The sequence below is a fragment of the Hippocampus zosterae genome, chromosome 13, assembly GCF_025434085.1.
Source record: "Hippocampus zosterae strain Florida chromosome 13, ASM2543408v3, whole genome shotgun sequence".
NCBI classification, from domain to species: domain Eukaryota; kingdom Metazoa; phylum Chordata; class Actinopteri; order Syngnathiformes; family Syngnathidae; genus Hippocampus; species Hippocampus zosterae.
In genome coordinates, this window is record NC_067463.1 from 12,147,474 (window position 1) to 12,164,403 (window position 16,930).

Consider the following 16,930-nt stretch of genomic DNA (forward strand, 5'->3'; position numbering starts at 1 on the left):
TTGTGAGTGTGAGTGCGAATGGTTGTTTGTTTCTGTGTGCCCTGCGATTGGCTGGCAACCGATTCAGGGTGTCCCCCGCCTACTGCCCGGAGACGGCTGGGATGGGCTCCAGCACCCCCCGCGACCCTAGTGAGGATCAAGCGGTACGGAAGATGAATGAATGAATGAATGAATGAATGAATGAATTTCTGCGGGTTCCGCTGCACCAGCGGGATCTGCAACATCTTTTGAAAGTGAAGTGAGTTCTTTCTTGGCTTGCCGGCACCTCGGTATGAATGTCCACACCTTCCCCAAAAGCCCTCTGTGGGATCCTTGTCTTCTGTTTGTTTGTTGTGGGGTTTTTTTTTGTTTCCCTCATCTCTTTCATGATGATCATTGTGGAGATTGGATGCTGTTATCTGACGGAGTTGCGAGCGCCTGGGAATGCGAATGCATGAAATATGACATATGTTTGAACTACGCTCACGTGGTCTCGGGAATTTGCAACCTGTTCAAAAGAACGACTGTTTGCGACAAGTAAAACTGCGACCATGTGAGCAACCTTTCATGAACCCTCACGGAACCGGATAACATTCTCACATTCACTCCACCTTTGCCAAGCAGTGAAACGCGGCCTTAAGCCCGGTGCCCGTTTCATGCATGCATTTCTGAATCTGAATCTTATTACCTCTCGAGACACAATGTCCCCACTCCTCCCCGGCAGTATTATTGCCCTTCGTGTAGAACAGGCCAGCTACTTCTCTAATCCAGACATATTTAGATGGATAATCACCTTTATTGTATAAGCCACAGGTTAGGTGAGGCTTTGCCTAGACACATTGTTTATCATCCCGGTCAAACAAAGAGGAAATAAACACAACGTTTTTGCCTGTTCAAGAAGGTAAGACTACAAAGTGGCTATGCTATTGAATTATAGTTAAGTTTCATCTTGTTTTGCTTTGGAATGCTCAATAATTCAACGCAGCAGGAATTGGCTATGGTTCATTTGTGAGACTGTGCCGGAGCAAGTTTTTCACGATATTTCACACCGGTTTTTACAAATGACACCGACAGGCTTCTCCTCTCTGCTTGATTTGAATGAATTTTTTTGGCTCCCTTACGCCAACACGGCCACGGTTTTCAAGGGCTTTGTTTTTGGTTTGCTGTTTCTGCCCCGTCGCTCTCTACAACATCCTCAGTCAGCCGCTTTGAATTCAAAGGTCCACCGCACCATTTTAAAACCGATCTTTACGAGAGCAGAGAAAAATTAGTCTGTGAATTACAAAGTGAAGGATGGCGGTGAGGAAAAGGTTGAATTATCCAAATCTCTTATCAATGTCAGTGATGATGGTGACGGTCCCATTTTAGGACCCTGACACAAAATCAATGGTGGTAAGGTGGGGTTGCGAAGAGGAAACAGTTGAGAGGTGTTGAAATAGCTGAAGATAAGATGGAGTACCAGAACCAATTGCATTACAATCGGCCTTTTATGGATCAAGCACCGGTGGATTGTCTTCAGGCTGGACAGCTCGTGTGATCCAAAAGAAAAGAAAGGAGAAAGAAGACAAAGAGATGTCAAGCCTAACCTCAAGTCAACCTCATTTTTGGACAATAAACTTTCGCAACAAAGTCAACTGACTTTTGGCTTTCTCACAGGCTGAATAGTTCTGACAATTAGATTCAATTCATCTGTGTATTATCGCCAAAGGTCGGATGAAGGACATGTCATTATGTTAATGGGAGTAATTTGTATCATCACCGGACACAAGTTTAAGGTCAGACGAAAAAAACAAAACAAACAACAATCCTGAGTCGGAAGAGAGTGGAGTGCCCTCTCCAGGTGGAAGATGACATTTGTGAAGAAGGAGCTGAGTCAATATGCAAAGCTTTCAATATGCTCTCACTTATGGTCATGAGTTGTGATTTGAGACTGAAAGTAAGTACAAGATCACAAAATCAAGAGGACGGAATGAGTCCCCCCCCCCACGTCCCCCTGGGGGCCTCTGGGCTCGCCATGAGAGATGAAAGGGCTTGCACACCCAGTTAGAATGGCTTCTGGATGCTTCCCTGGTGAGATGCTGCAGGCATATTTTCGGACACGTAGGAGAAACTAAAGCTTCCTGCATGACCTGGGAACACCTAAGAATCCTCAAGGCAGAACTGGACAAAGTGGCTCGGGAGTTGCCGCCCTGGATAAGTAGGAAAAAAATGGAACGAAGGATGAATGAATGAAAAAACACAAGTTTGAAGAACTGCAATATGAGGTAGACTTGGACGAGCAGGCCGGATTGATTTTCACTATTAGAGAGAAACACCTCAGAATCTCCATGCCAGAGCTGAACGAAGTGGCTAGGGAGGTGCGCCCCTGGATAATTAGGAAAAAAATGGAACGATGAATGAATGAATGAAAAAACACAAGTTTTAAGAACTGCAATATTAAGTAGACTTTGACGAGCAGCCTAGATTGATTTTCACTATATGGGTATCGAAATATATTTATTTTAATTGACTGGTTTATTTCAAACATTAGGTGTTGGTGATTGGCATGTGACTCTTGTACACATTTGAGTGATGATGGGCGAGATACAGGTACATACGATATGCCCTTGTCGTTTTATATGTTTTGTTGTCACTTTTGTCAAATGCGTGTGCACATCCACAGTGGCGTCCTTGTTTGTGTGATATCAGTAATGAATCCCAGAATCCTTCACCCCGGTGGCTCTTGTGAAATATATTTAGACCATCTCCATTTAGATTCTAACCCCTCACACTCCAGTCAAGCCCTTCAAGCAGCCTCTTCTATTCTGTTTCCTTATTTTCCAGCAAGCCAGTCCACACGACTCCCAATTTCATTATATCAATTAGGATGATTTGGATCTAAAATTATGTGCGTCCGCTCCGTGATTGACAGCAATTGACCACTTAGAGAGGAGAGCGGCACACTCGTCAGTCACTCCATGATTGATGTTGTGTTTGTTTACTCTGAGTGTGTTGGTTTACTCTGATGGGATTTGTGCTCAGTGGAGATGAGAGCATTTCTTTTGGAAAACAACAAGAGACCATCACAAGAAAAACTCCACATATTTTGTTTTGCCTGTATGTTATCCAAAAGCATGCATGAAAAAATGCAGCTGTGAGACACATTAACCTTGAGAAAATAAGTTTACACATCACTGAAGGAATGCATACATTGAAATTTCTCCCCAGTCATGATCCCTCTAAGACGCATGTGTCAAACTAATGGCCGGAGGGCCAGATCCGGCCCCCACATCATTTTATGTGGCCCCCGAAAGCAAATCATGCGTGTCAACTTCCACGATCCTTGCTAAAATCTGTAACGAAATGTCAAACATTGCAATAATGATTCTACCTTGTTTACACTCACTTTGAAAATAATTGAACAAACTTGACTGAATTCAAACCTAGCAATCCATCAATTTGTTGTGTACAAGTAATAATATGGGGGCGGCCCGGTAGTCCAGTGGTTAGCACGTCGGCTTCACAGTGCAGGGGTACCGGGTTCGATTCCAGCTCCGGCCTCCCTGTGTGGAGTTTGCATGTTCTCCCCGGGCCTGCGTGGGTTTTCTCCGGGTGCTCCGGTTTCCTCCCACATTCCAAAAACATGCGTGGCAGGCGAATTGAACATTCTAAATTGTCCCTAGGTGTGAGTGTGAGCGTGGATGGTTGTTCGTCTCTGTGTGCGCTGTGATTGGCTGGCAACTGATTCAGGGTGTCCCCCGCCTACTGCCCGGAGACAGCTGGGATAGGCTCCAGCACCCCCCGCGACCCTAGTGAGGATCAAGCGGCTCGGAAGATGAATGAATGAATCAAAGTAATAATATGATGTGATGATTAAACATTGATTTGGTTTTACTGTCACAACGGCCCTACGAGAGAAGCCATAACTCCAAAGTGGCCTGCGACAGCAATGAGTTTGACAACCTTGCTCAGAAATGCGTGCGGGATATGAATTTTCTTAAAAATAAAAATTAAAAAAACAATAAAACCTGAGTTGTATTTCCATATTGGATTTTCATATAGTCTCCTCATATAAATAAATTGAAAAGTTCACTTGGCACACATGCCATGTTATCATGGCATTCACCCAAATATTCCGCTCTGTCGACTTACAAGCGTACTCGGCGTTGTCCAGCATTTCGCCCTGTCCACTTCTCACCTCAAAAAGAGCCTCGATGTTTCCTATGTCTAAACACAACTGAAGCATATTACCGCAACACACGTATAAAGTGTTGATGGTCATATAAAATCTGGTAACCCATCTGCCTTAGTCACCAATGCGTAAAATGCAAATGTTCACACTTTGACTGGGTCAGTCAACCCCCCCCCCTCCTCCTACCCCACCTGTATTTCAGATCAATTTTGACAAATGGTGAGTTTAGTGGATTAGCGCACAGTAGTCTGCACTTCATTGTGTTCTCCCAAGTGTCTTTTTAGTGATATGCTCCATTTAAAAATAGAGGTGGCTTGATTTTTTTAATGTAACACACCTACCTGTACATCATGTAACGCTGTGTGAGCTCAGGTCCATGTGCATGTCTGATGTTGCTCACCGTGGCCCAAGGAATCCTCGGGCAGTTTGTGTGAATGCTCAGACGCATAGAAAATTAGAGGAAACGTTGCTCAGCAGTCATAACATTTAATAACTTAATTGTTAAAAAGAGGATCGTAAGGAAGGGTTGACCCGGGCCAACATTTTTTTAAAATTGACTGCAAATTCTGTTGCTAAAATGTTACCTTAGAATGCCCCACCCACCCGAGAAAGGATAAGTGGCATAGAAGATGACTAGATTGTGTGTGTGTGTGTTTTTTTAACGTTCCTAAAATATATTTTAGATTCAAATCTATCTGTTGGCATTGTGCATGTTAACCGATTGTTGTGACCTATGAATGTAGAAGGTCACGAGTAACGGTGTAAGAGAGAATCTCCCGAGGACAGGAACGTCCCCTTCCCCCCCTCCTTCCAGTTTAACATGCTTGCAGCATGTTGCAATCAGCATGCACGCTGATTGTATGGAAGCGTGACAGACAGGCAATCACTACTCAGTCATGGCACGTCGTAACCCAGTGGGAGTTGGCAATAGGGTTCGTTTGGCGACGGCACATGAAGCGGTCGGGTGTAATTCAGAGGACTGGTTGATCTTCATGTCTCTTCCTATTAGCGCTCACGAGTAGGCGGAGGGCCGAGTGGTGGCCGCTGGAGCAGATCATGGGTATCTGTCTTTGTGCCGCTTCTGTGGCATGCACGCCGGTGGATTGAAGGGTTTGTGTTTATTGCAGATCAACACCAAATGCAGTTATTCATCATCAGGCCGTGATAGTCAGAATGGCAAAGGTCCATGACAGAACATTAATCTGCCCCACTAACAGTCAACCATAAGTCTCTGCTCTCTGCTTCGACAAGTTTCTCACCCCCCGGCCCCTTTCTTCAATCTTTCTTCCTCTATCGCTTCCCCGTCGACCAATTTGCATACCGTTTTTCTTCACAGCCCATCTGTAAGCCACATCCCGACTGTCTCTCTGTTCTTTTTTTCATCGCTTATGTGATTTTATTGCACTGCACGATATTTGATTATTTACACCGTTTCATCGAGGTGTTTGAATTTCATCTGTCTGACACCTGCTTTCTTGTCACTTGGTATGAAGCAACTCACGCTCGCATATGAACACAAATGAAATGAGTCACCTGGAGGAGACAAATAAAATTGCTTAAAATATGTCAGTTCCACTTATTTTTTCCTATAATTTTAGCTTTGATTCGATGTTGCCTCAAAAAACCCCGCAGCTTTAGCTCCATAAGGACCAATCTACAGTACAATGAGTCGATTTAGGAGAGCACTACCGATGTGCCCTTGAACACAACAACTTTGAGTGCCACATTGTTAGTGAAGTCTATTCACGGGGATATCGCTCCCTTGATGCAGGCATTCATGCAGATCAAGGTTTGTGTTTATATGCATGAAAATGATGAAATTCAATTTTCCCTTGTGGGACAATTAAAGAACTTCTTGTCTTAGTGCAAGGAGTCCCTTATCAGTGCTGTATCATAAATCAACATTCATCCATCCCTCCATTTTCCAAACTGCTTAACCCTCACAAGGGTCATTTCTGAGTTTTTAAAAAAAGAACGTTTGAAGGCAAAATGAATTGCAAAACAATGTCTTGAGTCATACTCTTCATTCGAATGACAAAGATGAAGTTGAGTCACGTAGAAGATGTCCGTTGCACAAATGACTTATTACTTGTCAAAACAAAGAAGAAAAAAAAAAAGACTTTCATGACTGTAAAACTCTCCATTGTCAACAAGCGACGGCTCTCAGTCATGCTGGACAAAAGCATTAGGACAGCGGCAGAGTCTTGCTGCTATGCATGGGAGTCTGCTGACTTCAAACAACCCCACTTAAATATTCTTCTTCTCTTTCCCACCTTTTCCCCAGTTGGCCAACATGAGCTCCAGCTGTGGAATTAATGAATCTATGGAATTTCTCTTTTCAAATTTGTTGTCTCTTTCCAGCAGGATGTCTTTAAAAACTGTAAAGGCAGGACCAGAAAGTCGCCCATCGTCTGCAGCCAGGTTAGTAAATTTTCACAATATTAGCATTGAATCATTACCAAACCGGTACATTTCCCAAAAGGCAGACATCAAATTGTTTTTAGTTCTGAATATAAATAGTCATCTTATTCTAAATGTTCATTTTAAAGGTTTAACCATGATATTTTTTTCCCCTCACTCCCAGCATTTCTCTTCGAGGGGCGAGGAGTCCAGTAGCCGGCAGATCCCCGACCACCGGCCGATTTAAAAATAAGGCTCTTCAGCTCAGCCTCTCCAAGAAATTCTGGTTATTATCAACCTCTGTTTCTCATCAACACTGATTAAGAGAAGGAGAGAATTGGAGTCCCTGATTGGTGCATCAGCTGCAAAACAAGCACTCAGAGGTCTAAATTAAAGGACACTTCACCCGTTTCTCCAGTGACTGATGTAATGAGCCATGTCAGCTGATTGGACTGCTCATGTTTTTCAATTATTTCTTCTCTAAGCAGTAACTTCAAAGCGTGTGCGATGCAGCTGTATCTTTATGAGAATTTGGTCCCCCCAAAATGTGTGTGGGTGTGTTTAAGTGAGTCGCAATGGGGAGTTAAAAGCCCCCGATTGATGCTGATCGTTGGCTCCAAAATGCACAATTTACAGCTCAAAGTCTCCAACGACTCCGAAAAAGGGCAACGGTGCTGGTGAGGAGCGTCATCGGCGCGGTAAACGGAGCCTCAGTAATAGCTCAGCAGTGGCTGCCGCCTACATCGCATACCTCAATAAACTCTTTGGACAGGTCAGTTCAACAACCCGGCAACCTTTTTTGGAATAATTACCATTTTCTTTTTACTTTCTCAATAGCTTTGCTGGAACTACATTGGAATATCAGTCTGAAAATAATAGTCCATTCCTTGTTTGTAAACAACCAATCTAGATCAATAGATTTTTTCATTGAAAAATATTCAAAACAATCCTTTCAGATCCACTGCTGAAATCTCAAAAAAAATGCAAGCACTTTTGAATATGCTGATGTTTTGTCTGACAGCAAGTCTGACGTTTTGTGCGACCTGGTTTTTCCCAGAAAAAATGTGTGTTGAATTCACAGGGGCTTTCAGATTTTTAGGTTCCATTTTATTTTCGTCACAGAATGGAGAATCATGGCCATAAGGGAACATTTAGGCAGACAAACAGAGCTCTGTTGAAGACCATTATGTATTTGATTCAGTTTTACGGTGTTTCCTGTTATTACCATTATGGCGAGATCACTTTCATCCAGGAACATTATGAGCCCCTAATGAGACCTCATTACAAAACGAAAATTGTTTTCATGCTTTGTCATCACTGGGGAGGGATTTACCAATATCCAAAAAAGGAGAACCATTTTCACCAAAGGGAGTCATCTGCCTGAACGTTTTAATGATGTTTTTCGCTTGGCTTCTCAGTAACTAACAAGGCCGTTTTGTTGCTTTAAAGCCCATTTACCGGAGGTGAAAACAGCTCCAGGATGACCTTCAACTTATTTGCTTCCAACGCCGTCACCACTACGAAGTTAGAAGGGTCTGCGTTGCCCCCCCCCCTCCCCCGTGCACAACTTACGTACTTGTGGCAAAGAGGCTGAAGCGAGCAGACCATTCATCCTGCAATGATCCTAATCCCTGCCTCAGTATTAATTAGCCCCTTAGCTAAGTTTACTGTCAGCCCTCATTAGAGGAGGCCGGACAAGACAAATAGATAATGAAAGAGAGTTGATGCATTGCATGGCTGACACTGCTACAAGAGAAGAAAGATACAGAGGGCAGATACTCCATGGCGGAAGAAGTAACACAGATGCCGCATCGTCGCCGTTTGAACATCCCCAGTTCACCGTTTGCCAACATCAACATAGCTCTCATATATGTATTTTGTGTTTGAGAAACAGTGGGCTGCTCCGTGGGACGACTGAAGGCACACAGGATGAAATTAACCGTTAATGGGCTCAATGCGATGGGCGCGTTCCGAGCCCGCATGGCCATCAAATCCTTTCTGGATGAAAGAAAAATCCAATTAATGTGTTGACCTTGCCATCTAAATATACCCTTGTGGAGCAGAGGATCTTTGATAAGATAAACATAACCAATGTACCCCAGGTGACACCAGCTCTAATGTTGCAGTGTTGAAAACAACATTAAAAATGATTTGTATGAATTATAAGAACGTTTTAGTGTTTGAGGCAGAGTGCGACATATAGCGGAATCACTGCTGGCACAAGTGTGCGTTGGCATTGAAGTTGTGTTTCATCTCGGCTGCCGATGTTTTGCAGAGAACAATTGTTTGCCTGGCTGCCATGAGAGCCTGCTTGCCATAAGGGCTGCTAATTTTCATGAGGCCGTGCAGGACTTTAAACCAAATGACCTTCTTTGATGAATGTATTAAATATGTCCTGGGCAAAGGACATTTCATTGTCTCCACCACCATTGTCAGGCTTTTCACGGTTTGGTTTTGTTGTTGACAACTGGCTAGCACATCCTCCTCACAGTTTAGAGGTCACAGGTTCAAATCTGGGCGCTGGCCTTTTTGCGTGTAGTTTTCTGACCACGCCTGGGTGGGGTTTTTTTTTCGCCAAAGGGTGTTGTTTACAGTACATGTGCCCTGCAGTTGGCAGGTGAGCAGTTGAAGGGATACCCCACCTGTTCCCCAAAGTCAGCTGAGATAGGCCGCAGGCACACTTGCGATGCTGGTGAGGATATAAACAGGATAGAGACCATGCTTTTGTCACTTTAGAGTTACCCAAAAACTGATCATCAGTTACCACAAAACTGTATGGATGGGTGGTACATACTGTATGTAAACAAGAACATAAGAGAATATTACTGTACAACTTGCTGCAGATCCAGATAAAGACGTGTATCCAAGATTTGCTTTCTCAGAAAATAATCAGGCACATGCTGTAGGCCTTGGCGCATTTCTGCACCCGCCTGAGTTATATTCTTGTTCATTCTTAAGTGGGATTATTAAATACAATGGTGTATTTATTTACTCATGTGCCCCCCCCCCCCTTTTTTTGACAAATGGTCACTCTAAGAACCTTAAAATTACCAAGAAGGGATTGCAAGTGGCAGGTGAAAAAGAATGGCAGTAAAGGTCAATTTGCAAATGCTACAAATATTGGGTCGTATTTGTTACTTTTGACTTGATTATACAGCCTTCAGTTTCATTTTATACAGCTGCACGAAAGGGGGAAAAAAATGATCAGAGATTTTATACGCCTGTTAAACTACTGTGCCAGTCAGGTTTCTTTGAGGTTATAGATATCCCAGGGGTATGTGCCAAGCAGCATCGCCATACGTCTTATACAAGGACGAGTGAGCTTTCATGTTTCTCGCTTCCCAATGTGAATATGATGATGGTTAAGGAGACAAATTGTGCATCGGGTAGGCCTGTGCGATTCCAACATTTTTTTTATAGTTTTGTTTTACTTAAGGCACACTCATTTTAATAAGATTATGCCTTTAATTTTTGGTTCATCTTTCAAAATCATCTCAATTAACATTTGCAAATTACATCCAGAACGTGTTTAAACGTATGCAAATGAGACCATTGTTTTGAGGACTGAGGCAAATCATTTGCAATTGCCCTCATGGGCAACAAACAAAGCACTTGTCACTCTTTGAAAACAAGTCTATTTGTTTTTGGGGAAGTTACCGGGATGCCTCAGGATGCCTTCCTGCCCTGAATTAACTCTTTAGTAACTAAAACTCCGGCTTTGCTCCACCTTAATCGTTCCAAATTCATGTTCATGCGGACCTTGTCTTCCCGGCTTCCAGCTTTGCATGAAAAGTGTGGTGGTGGGTGGCTGGGGTGGAACAGAAGGAGAAAGAGAGGGAGCGTCAGCCTGAGCAAATGTCAAAAGAAAACAGCAGAGAATACAGAACGGTTCACACACAAGACCGTATGCAAATGCTGTGTTTTGTGTTCCTGCGCTGGCGAGCATATGCAGCCATCTTTCTGTGTCTGTGTGTCATTGTGACAGAGCAAAGTCAGTACGACTCACCGTTGCATTTGTTTACGTGTGGGTGGGTGTTTGTATGTGCGCAGCCGAAGCGTATGGCAGGTCCCTCTGGAGGCTGCAGCTGTAGACGAGTGTGCCCGCGCGTGTGTGTGTGTGTTGTAGGAGTGTATGATCTTGCGTCATTTTGCAAATGAGAAACGTTGCAGGGTGAAATCCCATTAGTGCTTGTTGTCATCATGCGGCTGTGCTGACATGATATGCATGTTATTCTAATTTGGTCGGCACAAACTGATTATCACTGGGGAGTTTCTCAAGAGAATTTGACCTCTTGAAGTGACCTTGATTTTAATATCTTGTCGTCCACTCGTGTCTTGTAACTAAATGCAGCGTCTTTTCCTCCTCTTGTGCTGCGTAGGAACGAGAGCTGATGCCCCTGGAGTTGGATGGTAAGATGCCAATTGGGTGACGGAGGGTAGCCATGCGTCAACTACGTCACTGCATCTTTGACAACCGTGCTGAGATTTACTTCTGGAAAGCTGTATAATTCTTATGCTGGAGTACATCTGTCAGAAAAGTATGGTGAATCACAGTCCTTTTATTGGGTTTAAAAGGCACAGCATGATCCTAATCTCATTTCAATACTGTATTCTGCCCTCAAGCTTCAAGCCAAGTGCAAAAAGATCTCCACGTGTTCTCATTAGATATGAGACTTTTACAAGGGAGTTTGGGCGGGGGGGGGGGGGGGGGGGGGGGGGGGTTAGGGTGTGATCTGCCTGGAGACATGTGGACTGAACGGATTATATATTGAATGTCTGAACCCAGCACAGTTTCTTTGTTTTAATGACTTTTTAGACACTTTCTAAAATGACAGCAGTCATTTATCTGGAGTGAAACTATAAATACTAGGACAGATAGAAGTAATTTACATTGAGTTTATTTCTGTTGTGCCTGGTGTTGTGACACCATTTTAAAGATTCTGACCTGTGTGTGTGTGTGTGTGTGTGTGTGTGTTAGAGTTGCGAGAAGCCTTTAAGGAGTTTGACTATGATGCAGATGGCTTCATACATTACAAAGACATTGCTGACTGCATGAGGACCATGGGATACATGCCTACAGAGATGGAACTGATCGAGATCATCCAGCAGATCAAGATGAGATGTGGGTATTCATTTGTTTGCCTTTGTGTGTGTGTGTGTGTATGCATGGCTCGCTTTCATTTGTCCCTCAGATGTTATGTCATTCAATGACTGATGGGTCCATCTCAGATGAGCAAGTGTGTGTAACGTGTAATGTGTCGATGTGCGTTGCACTTTTTTTCCCCCTTCCGCTGTGCGGAATTGATGTTTGTCTTTGAAGCCGGGGACATTGGAGGCTTTTTGGCACCCTGATTGATGGCCCACATCCTGCATGTGTGTTGCTATATGGTTGTGACTCTGCATGTTGAAGTGCAGGTTGAGATATTCCTTCTCCGCAGCCCCAGTTGGGGCTGCCTTTGCTTCTCGTTCCTCAAACAAACAAACATGCATCACACTGAATAGTTCAGCTTCTACATTCTAAATTCTGAGAAAACGTGACCTATAAAACATTGTGTCAGAGAGAGGCAGCATAAAACAGCCAAATCTTGCCTGTGTGCCTTTGCTATTGCAAAAGACATTCAAGAGATTATGTAGGGATTTAGTTTCTGAATATAAGATTGATGTGTTTGATGGTAGATTCAAAATTAGGTCCACCTGTATAATCCTGCAAGATTCTGTACAATATTTATAAATAAATGACCAGTGTATCACATTGGACATCCCCCCCAATTGTTTGATAGCCTACTGTATATGCATAGTGTTCAACAAAAGTACCAGGCCCCATTAATAAGGTCAGCTCCTTCAAAGTCTGAAATCTAAAAATCAGAAAAAAAATATAACTTCAACAGAAGTGAATAAGGAAATGCTATTCTTGGTCCATGATAAAACCAAAACTATTGTCACAAACATACCAAATTTGATCGTGATCAGAATCAAACATATGTCCTGCATACTGCACACACAAAGTATTTGTGAAACAGATGACCAATGTCAGAGCAATGCATTCCGTGGTTTCCCCAAATAAGCCTGTGGCACTGAATGTGGGAATTAAAAGCATTTTGCTGAAGGCTAATTTTCTGAGCTCTTGCATTGGACCTCATTATATCATACAGGTGTGCTTAATGACGTCTCAATAGTAAACAAGAAAAATGAAAAACTAAAAGCCCAGATGTGCCCCAGTGAGGAAGAGCTTGATTTGCGACTTGATTATGTTTAGTTAGCGCAAGTAACTGGGTGAGGTTATCCTTTAAACGTAATTGGTATGACTCGTCGTTTCAGTTTATTTGTAAAGCAAAAATAGCATTCATCGAAGCATTTACTGTATTTCCCTGAACTATACTGCTCACAAACAAAACATAAGCCAGTCATTATGATGGCAGAGAATCTTAGCCCTAATCTCCTAGGACCGGGGTCTCCAGATGTTTTTCTGTCTCTCTTATGGCCAAATTTGGCAGGTTTTCAATAATTTTAATGCGTAGATCGAGCTAATGACAAGGCCAACGTGGAGCCTCTCCCAGCTGCTTCCGCACAGTAGCCGGGGTACACACTGAAGTGTTTGCCAGCCAATTGCGGGGCACACAAAAACGAACAACCGTTCATGCTCACAATCACACGTAGGGACATTTTAGAGCGCTCCATTAAACTGCCATGAGTGTTTTTGGAAAGTGGGAGTACCCGGAGAAAACCCACGCAGGCACCGGGAGAACATGCATACTCCACACAAGAGGGCTGGAGCCAAAATCGAACACTGCACACCTCCAAACACTTGCGGACCCACCATAGCTATGAGCGAAATATGATAACAAATAAGAGATTATTTTGTTTTCTGTCACTGTTTCACACTCTAAACTGTAATTTGAATTATTCATGCATGCTAACCTTACAGGGAGAAGAGGCTTTAGTTTTTTTTTCTTTTTAAATCCCTTTGGAGCCAACAATACCATGAAATGATATCTTTTTCCCATAACCACTCAAGCACTTTCAGTCGAGAAAATAATATTTTTCTTCTAAGACGTTTAGAATATTTTATGGTCTGACCCACTTAAGGCAAAGAAATTCTTGTGCAGTCTCAGGACTCCTCCCAGACTGCTGCTACACAACTGCCAGGGCAGAGAAAAATGTACTCTATCGGTTTGAGCAAATAAGAAAATCATTTGCTGGCTGAAAATCACATAATTAGCTGTCACATATTTCAGCCGCTGGTTTTTAACATTTACATTTATATACCTGTATGCTGCTGCAAGTCACCGATAATGGGGATCATCACATTTTAATCATGAAATGGCCACAAAAGCTTGTTGAGTCAAACCTATATCAAATACAGTCTGTTCTGTATTGTGGAAACCTTTTCTTGCCCCTTTGAAACTCACATTTGGAATCTTTTTTTCCAACGGTCACCATTAAAAAAAAAAAAACTAAGCGTGTGTGTGTGTGTGTGTGTGTGTTTGTGTGTGTGTGCTCCATTTGTGTGTAATCGTTCTCTACCTGTCTGTATTGAAATACATATTAAAGTATTGAGCAGTCGCAGTTACTGCATTTTCCCTGATGAATACAAACAGAGCCAAATGAGAGCTAACCATCTGCGCGATGTTTAAACAAGATTTAGTTTGCTTACAGACACACATTAGGAGAGTTTGACTTGTTGCTGTGCCATCAGTTTGTTCTACTGCCCTCAGGTGGCCAAAAAAACAATGACATTATAACCGAATCGTGTGCAGTAAAACATTATTAAATAATGTTAATGTTGCCCACCTGCGTTTGCGAACTCGGTTAGTTTGCTTTGTCCTTCTGCAGGGGGTGGCCACGTGGACTTCGACGACTTTTGCGAATTAATGGGCCCAAGGATGCTCGCTGAGACTGCTCACATGGTTGGGCTCAAGGAGCTCCGCTGTGCCTTCAAACAGGTAATGATCAGTTATGACGAAGCCGACACCATCGCAAGTGTGTGGATCTTACTTGAATGAGGGGGTGGAGAAAAAAGGCTTCCAATAGAGAAGGGGTCGGGAAATCCGGTTCCTAGAGATCCATATCCTGCTTGTTTCCGAGCTCTCCCTAATCCAACACACCTGAGTCAATTGATCTTGATCGTTTCATGCTTCTACAGCGCTTGCTGATGATGATCCTTTGAATCAGGTGCGTTGGTGTGGGGAGGGATCGAAAACGGGCAGGATATGCCTCAAGAAGAACCGGAGTTCCCGACCACTGCTCGATAGGCAATAAGTAGCTATAGCATGGAAACGTCATATTGGGTGGGGTGGGGGCTGGCAGTGTGGCACTGTGCGCAAACGTCCTGACTGAAGGATTTCGAAGTAATGTGTGTTTAAAAAAATCCAAAGAATACGTACAGTTTTGAGTGGGAGGTAGACAGAGTACCTGCACAGGTACAGGATGCACACTACACTTGAGCGCTAACAGGAATTGGCACATGGTATCAAACTAAATGTTCGTAAAATACAGTGCCAGATGAAAATCTGCACAAAAAAATATGCATATATACTGTCTATTTTGCTGTACAACAAAAGACACCCAAAACCTCAGAACTGGGAAGCAGATGTCCTAACTACATCGATAGTTGTTCAGCCTGCATCCTACGACAGTGTGCTGGCCTAATTTGGGAATGAGCCAGTCTGTGAAGAGTGAATTTGAGCAAATAATTGATGCTTCTTGATACATATGTGCTGTGCCAAAAACAATAATCCCCAAAATTATTCTGTATTCCCACACTGACAGCAAATTTACACACTCCACCGGCTTTGATGCCATAATTAGTTAGATTTTAACAGAACTATCAAGAGCCAATGTTGACATAAGCACTGACATCTTCGCCACCACGTTGACAAATCCAATATGGATGCTGCCAGATTTGTGATTGAGTGAGCAGTTGTGTTTAATAATGAGTTCCTCTGGTTAGTATTATGTCAATATGATTGATTGATTTTTTTAAAATACTCTGGTTATGAGATGAATATTGAATCACAGTTGCTCCAGTTTGTTAAACAGTTGCACGTATACTACATATTTTTTGAATCATATTTCTGTCTAATAATTTTCTAATTGCCTCATAATACATGAGGTATAAAGAGGTGGATTAAGTCTTATAAATCCTCACTGCAGGACCAAGTCCCGAATGCACCGCCTGCCACAAAGTCAGGAAAAACACGATTTTTAGATCCCACATCCTCCTCCAAGCAAAATCGTGACGTGACCAAGCAAGACAAATTAGGTTATTTTCTAGAATTTGTAAGCCAGCCTCTTGCCTGGGCACTGTGTGTGGGAGTTATTAATGATTACTGCCGAATGGACGACACTGACATAAAGTGTGCTCTGTGCTAATAAATATTAAAAAATGCTTGATATGCAACGGTGCACTCACTGTGCTCTTGATTTATATGGGTAATGTCTTATTGGCAATATAGTCTCATGCATCAAATAGGATCACATTTTAGAAGCTCTTTATTGCATCACTATTTTTTGATTCATTATTTTACAGTACATGATTTTGCGTGACTGTTTTGTCACACGAGCTAAAGCTACTTTTAAAAGCTTGTCTGTATTAAAATGTGCTCTCTTGTGGACAATGCCCCATGCTAACGGTACCTAACTGAAAAGGGATTTTCATATGAAGCCATGCTCAAACTTGCCACGATAACATAAAGGGCATGTGTGCCCAACCTTTTTTGACCGGAGATCTACTTTTCGATCAACCAACCTCCCACGATCGACCGCACACGCGCGCATACGCACGCACTTACACATACATGTCTTGATGAGCAATAGCCATAACGGCCCCTAGGATGAACTAAACAGAAAAATAAAAAGACAGAAAAGTTTGTGAAAAGCAATCACCGCCTACCTTCATAGAGACCTGATACTGATAGGATGCTACTGGTGCAGTGTGCACTAACACAAAGTGACACACCACCAAGCGGGGAGGATAGCTTGCGAGCTAACTGGTGACAAGCACTGCTCGTCGTGGCATGCAAAGTCCGCGTGGGGCGTTGTTTACGGACATTCAAATATGCTCACGTTTAGAACGGCTTGATTTTTCACAATTTTAGAACCTCATTTTGTCAATCAATTTAGCAGGATTGTTAACAACACGCTTCTGTGTGGTATGTCTAATTTACAAGACACAGTTATTTTCATTTTACAAGGACGTTAAAATGTATTACTTCATATATTCAACATTAAATTATTTTTAAATGAACTCTATTATTATTCCCAAAATTCATTTTTGGAATACAATTAAAGGGTTCCCTCTTAACAGATGCCTCACCTCCAGACTTATCACATTTTCATGTGACCGCAGTCTATTACAGTACTGTGCCAACACCAAAAATA

At 42.7% G+C, this 16,930-nt stretch overlaps 1 protein-coding gene and 1 long non-coding RNA gene across 7 annotated transcripts in view; one reads left to right on the top strand and one right to left on the bottom strand.

The window, feature by feature from the left end:
- The window catches only part of cabp4 (calcium binding protein 4), a 25,440-nt gene continuing 8,510 nt past the window's right edge, over positions 1-16,930 (top strand). For 4 of the 6 annotated variants that reach the window (XM_052084186.1, XM_052084190.1, XM_052084189.1 and 1 more), the window contains exons 1-6: positions 6,463-6,571; positions 6,735-6,836; positions 7,187-7,322; positions 10,930-10,960; positions 11,529-11,672; positions 14,384-14,493. In XM_052084186.1, coding sequence (XP_051940146.1) covers positions 6,474-6,571; positions 6,735-6,836; positions 7,187-7,322; positions 10,930-10,960; positions 11,529-11,672; positions 14,384-14,493 — 621 coding nt within the window. In that variant the 5' untranslated portion in view covers positions 6,463-6,473. Of the gene's footprint in view, positions 881-6,462; positions 6,572-6,734; positions 6,837-7,186; positions 7,323-10,929; positions 10,961-11,528; positions 11,673-14,383; positions 14,494-16,930 lie in introns of those variants that run through there. The other 2 variants (XM_052084187.1, XM_052084188.1) reach the window with 2 other exon arrangements.
- On the bottom strand, positions 9,456-15,414 carry LOC127613256 (uncharacterized). The gene is made up of 3 exons (XR_007966125.1): positions 14,546-15,414; positions 14,342-14,483; positions 9,456-10,358 (listed from the first exon to the last, which is right to left on the bottom strand). It is a non-coding gene; the product is annotated as an uncharacterized LOC127613256 (long non-coding RNA).